General features: G+C 35.3%; 5 protein-coding genes across 6 annotated transcripts; 3 read left to right on the plus strand and 2 right to left on the minus strand.

Moving 5' to 3' along the window:
• Nucleotides 1-630: 630 nt before the first annotated feature.
• On the minus strand, nt 631-941 carry LOC109117016 (VQ motif-containing protein 20-like; the record flags this gene model as incomplete). Its single annotated transcript, XM_019203461.1, has 1 exon — nt 631-941. A coding segment is annotated over one exon (270 nt), but the record flags the coding sequence as incomplete, so codon positions are not given.
• Nucleotides 942-1,446: 505 nt separating this feature from the next.
• Nucleotides 1,447-3,193, plus strand: LOC104821842 (protein ROOT PRIMORDIUM DEFECTIVE 1-like). Its single transcript, XM_010552852.1, has one exon. The coding sequence runs from the start codon at nt 1,480-1,482 to the stop codon at nt 3,034-3,036; it is 1,557 nt and encodes a 518-aa protein (XP_010551154.1). The 5' UTR covers nt 1,447-1,479; the 3' UTR covers nt 3,037-3,193.
• An 848-nt stretch (nt 3,194-4,041) lies between these two features.
• On the plus strand, nt 4,042-5,458 carry LOC104821841 (NADH dehydrogenase [ubiquinone] 1 beta subcomplex subunit 10-B-like). 2 transcript variants are annotated; one of them, XM_010552850.2, is made up of 3 exons: nt 4,042-4,410; nt 4,728-4,789; nt 5,196-5,458. In XM_010552850.2, exons 1-2 carry the CDS (start codon nt 4,122-4,124, stop codon nt 4,757-4,759), a joined length of 321 nt encoding a protein of 106 aa, XP_010551152.1. In that variant the 5' UTR covers nt 4,042-4,121; the 3' UTR covers nt 4,760-4,789; nt 5,196-5,458. The 2 variants fall into 2 exon arrangements, with proteins under 2 accessions (XP_010551152.1, XP_010551153.1); XM_010552851.2 differs by lacking the exon at nt 5,196-5,458 and adding an exon at nt 5,143-5,153.
• Nucleotides 5,459-6,012: 554 nt separating this feature from the next.
• Nucleotides 6,013-7,997, minus strand: LOC104821840 (ethylene-responsive transcription factor ERF117). Its single transcript, XM_010552849.1, has 2 exons — nt 7,589-7,997; nt 6,013-7,466 (listed from the first exon to the last, which is right to left on the minus strand). The coding sequence occupies exon 2, from the start codon at nt 7,323-7,325 to the stop codon at nt 6,123-6,125; it is 1,203 nt and encodes a 400-aa protein (XP_010551151.1). The 5' UTR covers nt 7,326-7,466; nt 7,589-7,997; the 3' UTR covers nt 6,013-6,122.
• Nucleotides 7,998-13,612: 5,615 nt separating this feature from the next.
• Nucleotides 13,613-14,242, plus strand: LOC104821884. Its single transcript, XM_010552899.1, has one exon. The coding sequence runs from the start codon at nt 13,613-13,615 to the stop codon at nt 14,240-14,242; it is 630 nt and encodes a 209-aa protein (XP_010551201.1).
• Nucleotides 14,243-14,747: the final 505 nt, after the last annotated feature.

A 14,747-nucleotide genomic window follows, 5' to 3' on the forward strand; every position in this document is an offset into this window, starting at 1 on the left:
ATATATATATTCATATGACAATAGTGTGATCCACACCCTCTTCAAATCAAGACTCCCGTATCATATTTATATTTTTATAGAATGTGTAATGAATTCAATAACTCCATCCACTTAATTTTGTGTATTGGATTTTGTCCTCCATTTTCTCTCTATAATTAAAGGGAAAATTTTAAATCAATAGAATTTTAATTCGAAAACAATAGAATTTGGGAAATTTCGATTGAATCAGGCTTTTGGGCCACTTGAAGAATCTCTTCACTTTTCAAGAGAAAATGAAGAAAGAAAAAAAAAAAGCTAGAGGATGTTTTACACATGATATGCTCTACAGTGCTTTTCTAACTATTTTAGCTTCACTCATTCCGTTAGGCCTTCTTGACTTTTTCAACATTACAAGGTTTTTTTTTTTCTGTTCTGTTTAAAAAAGCAAATCCTTTATCTAAATTTTGCTTTTTCTTGTAAAGAAATATAAGAAAGTTTAAAAAAAAAAGGAAATTAAATTCGCCTAAAACTAAGACTAGAGCTGAAATTAAAATGCCCAAAAAGAGTAACATTCGGACAATCGAATAAACTGAAACGAACCAGAAAAATGAAATCATAGTATATGAAATGATGAACGTAAGCAAATTTTATTAGAAAAAAAAAGATGTAATTTATTTATTCTCATCGGAACTCTAATACTCGCGAAACTCCGACAAGCCATCGAACCCATGAGAGGAAGAAGAAGAAGAAGAGATCCTCATAGTGGGAATGGGAGCTAAGAACAACGGATCCATTTCGTAATTCCCCAACGATCCATCTGACGGGTTCGTCGACAAATACGCGCCGTAATTGATCCCCGGAGCCGACAACGCCACCGCATCCAACATCGCCGGCGACGGTGGAGGAATCGCCGCCAACGAGCAATACGATAAACTCACCTGCCCTTGTTCTCCGATGGGGTTTTCTTGCTCACATATTGTTATATCATAATTTCCGGGTTCAGAACTGGGCAGTTCATAAACGTGGCAATATCCCGTTTTCTTCTGATTGCTCTCGGTGCTGCTGTTAGTTTGGGTGTGAATATGTTTATCTATCCAATCTGGGCTGGGGAGGATCTTCATAACCTTGTCGTGAAAAATTTCATGAATGTCGCTGCTTCTCTCGAAGGTTGGTAAAACTAAAGTTTTAGTCTTTTCTCTCTGGTTTCCTCCACTAGCTTGTTCCCACAATATCCGGCTAGTTTATATATATATGTATATATATATATGCTCTGTTCATAATATGTCTTCTCGACTGGATTTTCCTGGACTGATTATAGATTTGTGTAGGTTGTGTAAATGGGTATCTCCGTTGTGTCGAGTACGAGAGAGTCCCGTCCAAAATCCTCACGTACCAAGCGTCGGATGATCCTGTTTACAAGGCCTACAGATCAGCCGTTGAATCTACCAGCCAAGAAGACCCTAGACATTTCTTGGGTGAAGACCACAAGCTTTGAGTTCCATGATGGAACCCAAGCTTCTGCTTTCTGCGCAGAAACCCTTGTTGGTCTCTTGCAACCGCTTATTTCTTGAGAAACCCTATTTCTCTGCCAATTCCTGTGTGCCCATGTCCGTGATTCGAGCTTCGAGGTCTGAGTTCATGGGTAGAGGCTTGGCTCTTGGGGACAAATATGGGTTCTTCTCGGGTGCTTCAAGGAAAACCCGTGTTGTGGTGGAGCCAGTGAGAGCTGCTGTGAAGAGAAGGAAGGAGCTTCCTTTTGACAACGTGATTCAGAGGGACAAGAAACTGAAGTTAGTGTTGAACATTAGGAAGATTCTTGTGAGTCAACCCGACCGAGTTATGTCTCTTAGGGGGCTGGGTAAGTATAGGAGAGATCTGGGTTTGCAGAAACGTCGCAGGTTTATAGCTCTTCTGAGAAAATTTCCTGCTGTTTTTGAGATTGTTGAAGAAGGGGCATACTCATTGAGATTCAAGTTGACTCCAGAGGCTGAAAGGCTGTATCTTGATGAAATAAAGATCAGAAATGAGCTGGAAGATGTGTTAGTTGTTAAGTTGAGGAAATTGTTGATGATGTCGATGGATAAGCGTATATTATTGGAGAAAATTGCCCATTTAAGGACAGATCTAGGCCTTCCTCTGGAGTTTCGTGACACGATCTGTGAGCGATATCCGCAGTATTTCCGGATAGTTCCTACTCCTAGAGGCCGAGCTTTAGAGTTAACTCATTGGGATCCTGAGCTTGCAGTTTCAGCAATTGAATTGTCTGCCGAGGAAAACAGGACAAGAGAACTTGAGAGGAAGAATTTGATCATTGACAGACCCCTTAAGTTCAATAGGGTTACACTTCCGAAAGGTTTGAACCTTTCCAAGAGCGAGATGAGGAAGATATGCAGATTCCGAGACATACCATATATATCCCCTTATAAGGATTTCTCCCACTTGAGATCGGGTACACTCGAGAAAGAGAAACACGCTAGTGGAGTTGTTCACGAGCTCCTAAGCCTAACCATCGAGAAGAGAACCCTAGTTGATCACCTGACCCATTTCCGTGAAGAGTTCAGATTCTCACAACAACTAAGAGGAATGCTTATACGACACCCTGATATGTTCTATGTGTCGCTGAAAGGGGACAGAGATTCGGTTTTCTTGAGAGAGGCTTACAAGAACTCTGAGTTAATAGATAAAGATCCTTTGACACTTGTGAAAGAGAGGATGCGTGCTCTTGTTGCTGTGCCGAGATTCCCAAGAAGGGGAGGAGTGCCCAGGAGAGAAGAAGAGAGAGTCGGAAGTGATGCAGAGGCTGAAGATGAGGAAAGTGATGGAGAATGGTCTGATGTTGATGGTTACTTGAATGATGGGGATGGCGAAGGCGATTGGACCGAAGGAGATGAAGAAGAAGAAGAAGAAGGACCTCCTGATTTTGATGATGAGAATGGTGATGAAGAAACCGTAAAGATCGGATTGAACGGAGCTTCGAGTAGTTCTTCCAGGAAGAAGGAAGAAGAGAAGGTTCTTACACTTGTGTTCCCGGACGGCACTCCTAGGGAAAGATGGTAATGCAAAAGACATCTCATTACATGACACATTAGTCCTTATTATCAAGACAGAACACAGAAAAACACTTAAGTTAGATGTCTTCCCTCTGTAAGAACAGTGGAAATTGGTAAGCCCCTGAATGTATTTCCGCATTTTGAGATTGTTGTTTCTGAGTTTACTGCTTTCTGCACAGAAGTTTTGGTGAGAGGATAAAAGAGAATGGTGGGGAGCAGATGCTAATACATCTGCTAAACATAATAATCAAATGATAATATTAGCGAAAAGAACAAAATTTTATTCGGTATCATTCTAATTCTACTTTACAACCATAAAAATCGAATGTTGGGCGACAAAATGACAACATTTGTTTAGAATGAACGTGATCGAGAATTCGAGATGAATATGTTGCGATGGATTTTCGGAAGATGAATAAAAATAAGATTATTAAAGAGAAAGTACGAGTAATAGGCATAAAATTTAAGTTCCGAAAAGGATTTTTTAGATGGTTTGGACATATAGATACATAGAACTGTTAGAAAATAGAGAGTATAGAAATGAGAGCGAAGAGAAAAAGAACGAGACATTAGGGGTGATTTGAAACTGTTTCAAATTTCGAGAGAATTATCTGAAGATCAAAGATCATAACTTATGCATTGTTTTAAAATCCCCAAGATATTTAAATTTGTCTTCCAAAACATTGGTAACATCGGTTCTAACAGATTTAAATTAGTAATAATTTAAAGTTACTATCATTAAATTTAGTCTTAAATATTTAAAACTATTCATACAAAATTGACTAAAAAAATAATATAAATTTTATTTTTAATTTGTTACTGAAATTCCATAATAAATTTGTATATATATTGTATATGGATAAAAGAAATCATGGACCTCTCCAGGCTTAAGGAGCTAATTAAGCCAGGTCCATACAAGTGTCATTATTTAACTGGATATCGAATGCTAGGCCCTTTTGTATGGGCCTACTTTTAGTTGCCCGCATTTTATTGAGACGCAAAGTAGATTAGTCCCAATCTTCGATCGAAACAAACAGCGACGACCAAGTGCGAAGAAAAGCTTCTGCAGAGAGGCGGATTTGGTTGGGAAGAATGGGGAGGAAGAAGGGGTTGCCGGAGTTCGAGGAGACGGCGCCGGATGATTTCGATCCTGCGAATCCGTACAAAGATCCGGTGGCGATGCTTGAGATGAGAGAGCATATTGTCCGTGAGAAGTGGATCCACATCGAGAAGGCGAAGATCCTGCGTGAGAAGGTCAAGTGGTGTTACCGCGTCGAGGGCGTCAATCACTATCAGAAGTGTCGTCATCTCGTTCAGCAATACCTCGACGCCACACGCGGCGTTGGTTGGGGCAAAGATCACCGCCCCGTCTCGCTCCACGGTGCGTTTCCGGCGTTTTTCATGGTTTTTAGCGTTTTTTTTTTTTGCATTTGGCACCTTTAGGCTTTTATAAACGTTTCTCTTAGGGGAATGTTCAATCTGTTAATTTCCTGCCGAATTGATTTGAGTTGTTTTCTCTCTTAGGGGATTGTCGTTCTTAGTCAGTCAGTTAACAGATGAATGTTCTCTGGGATTTTCCATGATTTAATCGGATGAATGTCGTATGGAACTAAACTTTGACGTAGCTTCATCTTAGCGGCTTATTAGGGTTTTGTTCTGTCCATATCTTTTATCCATGAAATATTCTCTTGGGTGCAGGTCCCAAGCCGGAGGCCGTTGAATCTGAATAAACGTTACATGCCTGGACTGGATCGTGTGAGGTAATTGCCTAGCTCTGCGTTGTGATTCCCGGCTCCGATCACATTTCGTTACCGCTTTATCGGATGACAAACTGAGAAAACTCGGACACTCCTAGGCATTTCTGCTGCGATCTTAGAGTGGTTTAGATAGATCATAGCTTTTAGAAGAGAACCAGACCAAGTATGTGGAGGATAACTAGCTGCAAAAGAAACTGATAGAGTGCAACGCGAGTAGCTCGTTTTCGGGACATTTTGGGCACGGAATCTTCCTTAGCCGACGACGATTGTCTGTCTTCAACCCACTTATACCAGATTTGTTTTTCGTTGGCTCTCTCTGGTTCTATATAGTGTTTATGAACTACAGATAGAGCCAGGTGACCGAGCTTCAAGTTCATTTATACTTGCTGTTCTCTGGTGAATCTTTCAGGTGACCGAGCTCTGATACCGTATCTCTATCTTGACATAGGACCGATGAATTCCTCCATGGTTGTTTACACACTCTCTCTCTCTCTCGTTTGAATTCCTCCATGGTTGTTTATACTAAGCTAAACCATGCCATAATTTCATAAGAGCAGCCATTCCCTTTTCACTATCCTGCTTCCTGCATCTGATCTCATCTTCCTCACTTCACACACAGCTTTTCTGTATGGGCTTCAGTATACAGCCTTGAGGTTTGGGCTTTTTCTTTTCCTTATTCTTTGTTCAGCCTCTGACGCCGTTTTCTTATGGCACTCGTGCAATGTAAATTTCCAATATTTGGAATTAATATTATGTAGAAATGGAATACGACCACGTCTAGAAAAAATAAAATCATAGCCAAAGATCACATTTTTACGGAAATGGATAGTGGCTAATCGCTATGCAACATTCAAAAAGTTTATGCCTACGTGGTTCACTTAAAAATTTTATTTCCTTTTCTATTATTCTATGGTTTTTTTAATGTATTATACTATTTTATGTAATCTTTTTTCCAAAAATTATATACATTCTCTCTATTTATCATTTTCACCTTAACTCCCGTAAGATTAATATTTTGCTTTCTGGCGCCATTAGAATAGAATGATTTGTGCATACCTCTCTTTCTAAAAAGAGAACTATAATAAATATAATATCCAGAGGAACATACTATAAAAAGTAAAAAGAATAATGATTTAACGGGCCATGAAAATAAATCTTCAACCACCATTACCATACCCTCCCTTTCTGATATACATATATATAGATGATACAAACGAATCGCAATATCCAATAATAATTTTATAATTTTTTTTATAAATAGAATTACAGAAAACATAATTATGTTGATAAAGACCAATATTATATATCTCTAGCTGCTAAACTCTTTCTCTCCGTTTCAAAATCCGTCACTAAGAATACAAACTCCAAAATTGAGGGGCGGTTCCTTCATCCAATCCGTCGCATCACCAAATAAGACGTCATAATCCTCGAAATTGTCCAAAGGGAGACCATCCCCTAGCGTATCAAGCTTCAGCAGCCCTTGTAAATTCTCCCAACCATCGAACGGATCCTCCTCCATGTCCGAACCCGAAACTTTTATAATGGATTTTTTCGACGACCCATTACCCTTTTTGTCCCTATCGTCGACCGTAGCATTCTTTTCGCCCGTTTTCGCGTCCTTGGTTGTACCGTTGTGCTCATCAATCATACCCTTTTCGTCTATATCTTCGTTGACCGTTTCTAAAAACCCTTCGACCATATCGTCCGTACCGACCATATCCAGAGCTCGGTTCCCACTCGAAAGACTCTCGTCTTCCTCGATCATATCGAGGTTGAAATCGAAATCGAATTCGTCGAATTCAAACAGATTGTTACAGTCGGACCAGAGATCTTCCCATCCATCGATCGATTCGTCGAAGATATCCGAAATCGACGGCACGGTCTTAGGTTCTTCCAGCAATCTGTCAATCGATTCCTCGTCGTCTCGGCACCCGAACCCAACTCTCTTCATCTCCGCGTCGTGCTTCTCACATGTGTCCACGACTTCGCCATTTTCGTCAGTGCAGTTCCGTGACGTTGAACGAGAATCGAAGACCGGAGACGGAGACGGAGACGGAGACGGAGAAGGAGACTGAGGATGGACCGATTTGGTCCGGTTTACTTCCGGTTTGGTTAAACCGGTCTGGTTTTGCAACGACAAGAGCTGCTCGAACTCTCTCTTGCTCTTCTCGTAGGCATGTGCTGCTTCTTCCCCTGTATCGAACGTTCCGAGCCATTTTCGCCGCTTCGTGAACGGATCTCTTATCTCCGCCGAGAATCTCCCCCATGGCCGTCTCCGTACACCTTTGAATCCCGAAGACGATGATCTCCGCTCTCTCTTCTCCGATAATTCCGGAAGATTCGCTGAATCAGACTCGTCTCCGTACCATTTTTTGAGCAGTATCGGGACGTCGATCTCTGCGACGAGGCGTTTCGACCCACCACCCTCTTCTTCATCATCGTCGCTCGAAGAATCGGTGGCGTACGGATCGTTGCAGATTATACGGATTGTTCTTGTCGAACCCAGATCGATTTCTCTCTTGCGTTTTCCGTTCATCATCTTCTCGGCATCAGAGTAACCAAAAATCGCGCGAAAGCGACGAAATTTCGAAAAAGGGATAAAACCCAAATCCGAAAATTTCTTTAAACCCTTAGAAATAGGTTAAAGACAAACTGAACTTCGATTCAGGAATTGCAGCGACTGCATCAGATGAGATAAAACAGTCGTAAGCAGACACCCTACGTGATCGCACTTGTAAATTGTAATCGCATGAACACTAAAACCCATAACGTAGAAGCGAAGAAACTTTTGAAAACTCGTACCTTTTGGGCCATAATCCTCAGCAGAACGAGAGAGCTCCAAGCTTTTGCGTTGTTTACGAAGAAGAAGAAGAGATTGATAAGCTGAGTTAATCGGGAATTATGGAATTGAGTTTGTGCAAAACACGACATTAATATAAGGATCGAAATCACTGTTCCTTCCTTTTCTGCCGATGAAGGTTTTTTTTTCTGTTTTTTTTTCCCTCTCACTGCCTTTTTGAACGAACCGGCATGAGATGAAATATTGTCCTTCAAGAGAATCTAAACCCGGCAGAGAAATCGGCCGGAAAACAACAAACAAAAAATCTCGAAATCGTATCTGGAGATATTCTGTTACCAAAGAATAAGGAAAGGAAATAATGGGATTTCAGATCACGAAATTAGGAAACCCAGGACGAAACGATTCGAGCGGAAAGGAAACTCTTCTTCGTTTTCCTTTTTCTCCCCTGCGAAGAGCGAGTCACCGAGTCCCATTATTGGGCCTCCTTAACGAGTGACGCGTCAGGTTTTTCAAAAGAGTTAGAGGGCCGCAGAGGCCCACATCATTACTAACGCGCCCACAAAGCTTGTGCTGACGTGGAATATTCACATATTTGATTTTTATATAAATTCGGATATATATATATATATATATATATGAATATCTTAATACAATATTTTAATATTTACATTTTTTTAAAACCATTTTTGGGAAAGATATATATTATAAAATTCTTTCAATGTCCTAAATCATTCTATCAAAGAAAGTATTCTAATAACCAGCTTGCTTCTCTAAATAGAGAAACATAATAATAGCCTTATATACAAGTTCTATATGTATTTATAAACTTGTCACCCGTTAAACGAAGGCCAATGTATTTTTTTTTCCTTGAATTGTAATGGTATTAACAAAAACAAAATACATCTTTTGATTTTTTTTTATAATAACAAATAGATTTTCACTCAGATTTTAATTTAGAAAAATAAAAACAATTACGTATTATTCTATTCCAACCGATTCTATTTTGTACACATATAATTCTTGTGATTATTAAAAACGCAATACAAAATAAATTTGCTGATGAAATTAAGGTGGATTGCTTATAGATGGCTGTAATATAACGGTCGAACATGAATCATCATTGTGTTATATAAAGAGTAGTTGTCGCTTAATATATAATATGGAAGATAAAACTTGACTTTTGCAATAATATAACACAAAGTATAATATAGTATAACATTTTTTATTTTATTTTTCATTTTGGGGCGTGGTATAATACAACACATGAAAAAAGTATACATGGTAGCACATAGGGAGGCCAATGTAATAAGAGCCTATAATGACATACGTGGCAATTCGCCTAAATTAGTATTTGCAAGTGCTCATATATCTTCTAGATACTTTTATGGAATAATTTAATTACATATAGATATTTATTTATTTATTTAAATAGTGAGGGCAAAAAAAACAATAAGATTATGACTCTTTTGTTTTGCATATTTGTCTGCATATACGGTTTAAGTGGTGGACTTTAGCGGACAAGCATTTTAGGTTGTATATATATATATATTCAAATGGAATAATATATAATAACATTTATATGAAATTTGATATGAAAATTATTGGATATTATCGTTTAAAGTCAAACCAAATCAAATAAAAATTTTAAAATAACTTGTTATAAAATATATATTTAAATAAAAAGTAAATTCATATTTTTCTATTTTTAAAGACCATTCGGTATGTATATATAGATATAATTCTGATAAACTTTTGAAATCCAAAATCCGATTTGAATTCTCCCGAAAAAATATCAGATTTTGGACCTAAATTTTTTAATCCAAAAAAATTGAGTTTTTGGTTTAGATTCAAATCGGATTTTGGATCAATTTGAAAATCTGATATTTTTTTATAAAAGATAATAAAAAAATTAAATAAAATAAATTTATATAGGAAGTGAGTGGATGGATCTAAGTTCGGTCCGAACTCAAAATCTATAAATCTATAGGATTGGGTTTCATATTTAATAGTATAGGTCCGAAAAAATGGTTTACCCGAATCTAAACCTAAAATCTTCTGATCGAATGTAGATTCGAGTGGGACCAATCCGATTGATACCCTCTCTCTCTCTCTCTCTCTATATATATATATATTATAACTATTTCAAAGCTATTAAAAAGGATGTCTTATTTTGTAATATATAAAACAAATTTACAAAAAAAAGATATTATTACTCTTTTACTGACTTTAATGGGCTTTTTCAAAGCTAAAGTTCTCTACCTAAGCCCATGTCCTTGCCAATAAAATACTTTTTAAGAACTTCATGTTGATAAAAAAAAAAATTTTGATTTTCCAATCATTTACAAACAGAGTAAATACACAAATTTATGCTATACTTCGGTGAAAAAATCTATGATTTTACCCTTTAATAAATACATGTACTTAGCACATTTATTACTTAAATAGTTATAATAAATGAAATGAATAAAATTTAATTTCAGTTTATCAGACAATTATTGCTTATTAAATTATTGTATATTTTATAACTCATGAGATGATTTGTTTATAATATATATTAATAGTTACTTCTATATTATGTATATATATTATTAATCTTATTAAGTTGTTACATATATATATTACTAATCTTATTAAGTTATTAACCATATTTTAAATGAGGAATATAAATAACGTATCATTAAGTCTCAATAAATTTCCTTGTTGTTATCCTTGCTTTTGCAGAGTAACGGTTAGCCGAGCGAGAATCGAGGTAAGAGTTTACACGTGGCAAGAAAAAACGAAGATGACGTGGTGGCCTGCATGTAAATATCCATGACAACCAGGGAGATTTTTGCAAAGGCACGTCTTGAAAGCCGTGTCTGAGCCGACTTTACACGTCGGCGCCGCTTTAGCCAAGCGCCCTTTCTAGATTCGGCTCAATCCTCTTGGAATTGCAAATATTTAAACTTTCAAATTATTAAAAAATACATTACTTATATATATATATATATATATTCCAGTGAAATTATATATTTAGTTCGACTTTTAACTAATAACTAATAAATCTTAAGTATTAATAAATATTTAGATAAACTGAGATAATATCTATAATTAATCTATATCATAAATTTATCATACGAATCTTCACATATTTGAGATTTGACATAAACATTAATATTTCAAAATAGTCAATTAACTTGGGGAGAGTTTGAAAAAATAAATCACCCATATATATATATATATATATATATATATATATATTGTTTTTTAATATATCGTTTCGGTCAGCTGACGTTGTAGGACTCTTCGATAAAAGAAAAAAACAATCGCCCTCTCACTTAATTTCACAAATTAATAAAATAAAATAAAGGAAAAAAAATATGGATGACTCGGTACTTGAAATCTAGGTTGGTTTGTAAGGGAGTATTATATTTGAATAAAATAACATTTTTATAAGAATGCGTAAGACACTATGATGGGTTATAAGTACTATTTATGAAATATTTGTTTGCAAAATTGAAATAAAATGCTTATATAAGTGGGACCCAACACAGCTGTTGTGGCGCCTCGCGTGAGCATGCATGCCATCAACCTAATTTATTTTTATTGAAAATATTTATAATTAGTATTGATTTTATATGAATCAATTTAAATAATTAAAACTAATATTAAAGAACCTGATTATTAATATATTATTTTAATCTAAATACTCATTTTTTAATTTTTTCACATAAGTTTAATTTAAATTTATCTAAATTATTAGGCTTTGTGAAAGTGTAAAAATAAATAAACCATGAAATTTGACAACAAAATTCAAACAAAACTATTACTAACAAATTGTCAAAATCTACGTAATTATTTAGAAAAAAAAAACCCAAAATGTTATTATTATAAAGATAATGATTTAATTTAAGAAATTAATCTATAACATGAATTAATAAGTATGTTTGCATATGTGAGCGGAGCATTTCATTTTGTATAACCTCCGAACCATATGTTTGTTTATTATTTAATAGTGAATTAATGATTTGATTTTTTTGTTTGGCATTATAATAAACTATTCTGGAGAAAAATATATGTAAATTAAAATCCATTAACATGTATCAGCGCCAGAGTTTAATTTTGATTATTAAATACACAATTTAATTCGGTTCTCTATAATATTTATAATTTTCTTTTGTATAAATTACTAAATTTAAATCATTGTTAAAAATTAAAACGTATACAACTTTTTAAATCACTTGTTTTTAATATTGATTAGCATAATGACTATAATAAGAATCTAACGTCTTGGATATTCCATTGTCACGAATTGAACCACTGGATCTTACCATGTTTTATATTTATTGCTAAATAAAATGATATTTTACCACAAATAAACAAAAATAAGACGTGCACCACACATAGTTAACCTATTTTCTCTAATATGAAATGAAATAAATATATACATTTATTGAGTGGAGGTTCGGTTGACACGAATTTCTGACGAAGTTGTCTTGAAAATAAAAAGTATCGAAGAGAAAATCAAATTTAAGAATGTTTTAATAACAAATATATTTTGGAGTTTTATATGGTATATATATTATATACCTGTTCTCAAATTATATGATATATATATATATATATATATTAATACCTTTTTATTTTTATTATCCACCCTAATTACTGGAGTTAGATAAAGAGTGTATGAAATTAAACTGAATTGGATATTATATAATTATATTTGAATTAAATTCAATTTTAAATTTAATTTTATAAAGAAAACAAATAAATGAAATAACAAAATTAATGGAATTGGTATGAAATTTAAAAGATTTTTTTAAGCCAACAATTTCATGAGGGGCTAAAGTTGGTTTGGTCGGTTGACAATTGATTGTCTAAGCATGAAAATACAAGTGGGAACAACACTTATGGCTGAGATTACAATTGTAACAATATTATACTATGAAATTCATTTACGGTAAACGTATATAGACAAATTTCATGAAATTACAGTGTTTGAAATGTTGAAACTTTTAAAAAACATATAAGAACCGATTTATAACACGTTAGATTTCATAAAAATATGGATCTCCAAATACGATTTTAATTTTTTAAAAATTATTTATCTATTATATATATATATATATATATATATATATTTATTGATTCGATTAGGATCATATCGAAACGAGTTGATTTGTTTTGAGTTCAATTTATTAAATTCAAAATTTTAGCTCAATTCGATACGTCGTTTTTACGTGTTAAATAAACGGTTCACAATAAAAATTAAATATTAATTTTTTATAAAATATAAAAAAAAAATAAAAAATTATATTTGTTTGAAAAAATACATCACAAATTAGTTCGTACCAGTTGGTTCGTAACTCGCGACCGTGACGAACTAGATCATTAGATTCGTTTATAAACTAACTTTAAAAATACTGATTTAACTCATTTAAAAATGAGTTGATAATAAATCAATTTAGGAGTTGAACTCATTTTGACATCTTTAGATATAATGAGTTTTTCAAATTTTTATTTTTATTATAATAAAATGGTTATATATAATCACAAGAAAATACGAAACTGAATACGAATGCAAACGTCACACGCATGTGCGTTCACGTTCTATAATGGCCAAGATGTATATATCTTTCATATGATGTTACGTTTTTTTTTTCTTCCGAAAATTCTGAAAAATAGTACAAATTAATTAACATTTAAAAATAAATAAATTTAAAAACACCGAATCTAGTATGTACAAAATTTCCCTATAAGTACACTCACTTTCCCTCTCCATCTTCTCACCCATCAGATTCATCGCTAGACCTTTTTTTCTCTCTAGGTTCCGACAACCTTAAAGTTCCAAACTCTCTCCCCGATCTCTCTCTCTTCAATTATTTCAATCTCTGTCCCACTTCTCTTCCTTTTTTCTCAGCAACCAAACACTCCAAAGATTTTCCGAGAAAGACCCATCAAAGCTTTCACCTTTTCCGCCTATTACTTAACCCTTTTCATCTTCTATCACTTTTCTCGTTCATCTGTGTTTTCTTTTGATGACGACAATGGCGGATCCCGGAGATTACAGGAAGATTCCGAGGAAACGTTCCCGAGTCGACCCGTACGAGTACGTCGCCGATTCGCCGCCTGTTAAAACACTCCGAGCCCCGGAGGCTATTTCCTGCCCTCCTGACCTCGTTCGACTCGACTCGGTAGCCTCGTCTGACTCGATAAACTCGGTTTGTGACCTGCCCGAGGTGAACCCGGACAACGTGGCGGATCTGCTGGGTATGTTCGATGGTCCTGACGCGGCGGCCGATCCAGAGGTCGACTCGGTGGTCAAAAGTTTACAGGAAGAGATCGCGGTGACGTCGGCGGCTGATGCTGGAGATCCAACGGCGGAGATTAAATCAGAGAACGAACTGTGTTATCTTCTCGAAGCTTCAGACGACGAGCTCGGTCTGCCACCGAGGAATTCGCTGCCGGGATCTTCTTCCGGCGGCGATGTTGTCGTCGAAGAATTTGGGTTCGATGGCGATATTCGGGTGAACGACTTGTCGGAGCTTGGAATCTGCGGCGGCGACTCGGACGATTACGGCGGCGCGGGCGATATCGTGGCGTGGGATGGGCTTTTCGATCAGGAGTCCGACGGTTCAAAGCTGACGTGGCAGCCGGAGAGTGTGTCTGCTCTGTGAGGAAACGGTGTCGTTTTCGTAGTTTTGAGATATATGTGTATATTTTGAAACGGAAGTTATAGAAATCAAAGTAAAAAACAAGGAAGAATCTTCATGAGATGACAAATGGAAGGTTATTTTGTTTTAATCTTAAACCTTTTTTGTTAACTTAAATTACTACAAAAATTATATCGGTTAATTAACACTTGTGGCTAGTTAAACTTAAACAGAAGTACAAATCAATTGTAAATGATGAATAATTGATTTGAGTTTCTAGTGTTGAATTGATCCAACTTCATCATTATTTTATCGTGTTGTTTTTTCTTATGATTTGCATACATAAAATTGATATATATATTTTAGGTTTTTAAAATATAAAATTTGGAGTGGTAATCATAACAGGAGCAAATAACAGGATCAAGATAAATAAGAGGAAAAATTGAACAAGTTGTTAGTGAAGAATGGGACAATAAAATAAAACTATTTTATGTAATGATATGCTTTTACATATAATTTTTTAAAAGGA

The sequence above is a fragment of the Tarenaya hassleriana genome, unplaced genomic scaffold (assembly GCF_000463585.1).
Source record: "Tarenaya hassleriana unplaced genomic scaffold, ASM46358v1 Cleome34, whole genome shotgun sequence".
Lineage (NCBI taxonomy): Eukaryota > Viridiplantae > Streptophyta > Magnoliopsida > Brassicales > Cleomaceae > Tarenaya > Tarenaya hassleriana.

Excerpts from the sequence above, each read along its gene's own strand:
- LOC104821842 (XM_010552852.1), top strand. The coding sequence starts at position 1,480 with ATGATGGAACCCAAGCTTCTGCTTTCTGCGCAGAAACCCTTGTTGGTC.
- LOC104821841 (XM_010552850.2), top strand. The coding sequence starts at position 4,122 with ATGGGGAGGAAGAAGGGGTTGCCGGAGTTCGAGGAGACGGCGCCGGAT. Across the intron at positions 4,411-4,727 it reads CCGCCCCGTCTCGCTCCACG|GTCCCAAGCCGGAGGCCGTT; the intron begins GTGCGTTTCCGG and ends TCTTGGGTGCAG.
- LOC104821840 (XM_010552849.1), bottom strand. The coding sequence starts at position 7,325 with ATGATGAACGGAAAACGCAAGAGAGAAATCGATCTGGGTTCGACAAGA.
- LOC104821884 (XM_010552899.1), top strand. The coding sequence starts at position 13,613 with ATGGCGGATCCCGGAGATTACAGGAAGATTCCGAGGAAACGTTCCCGA.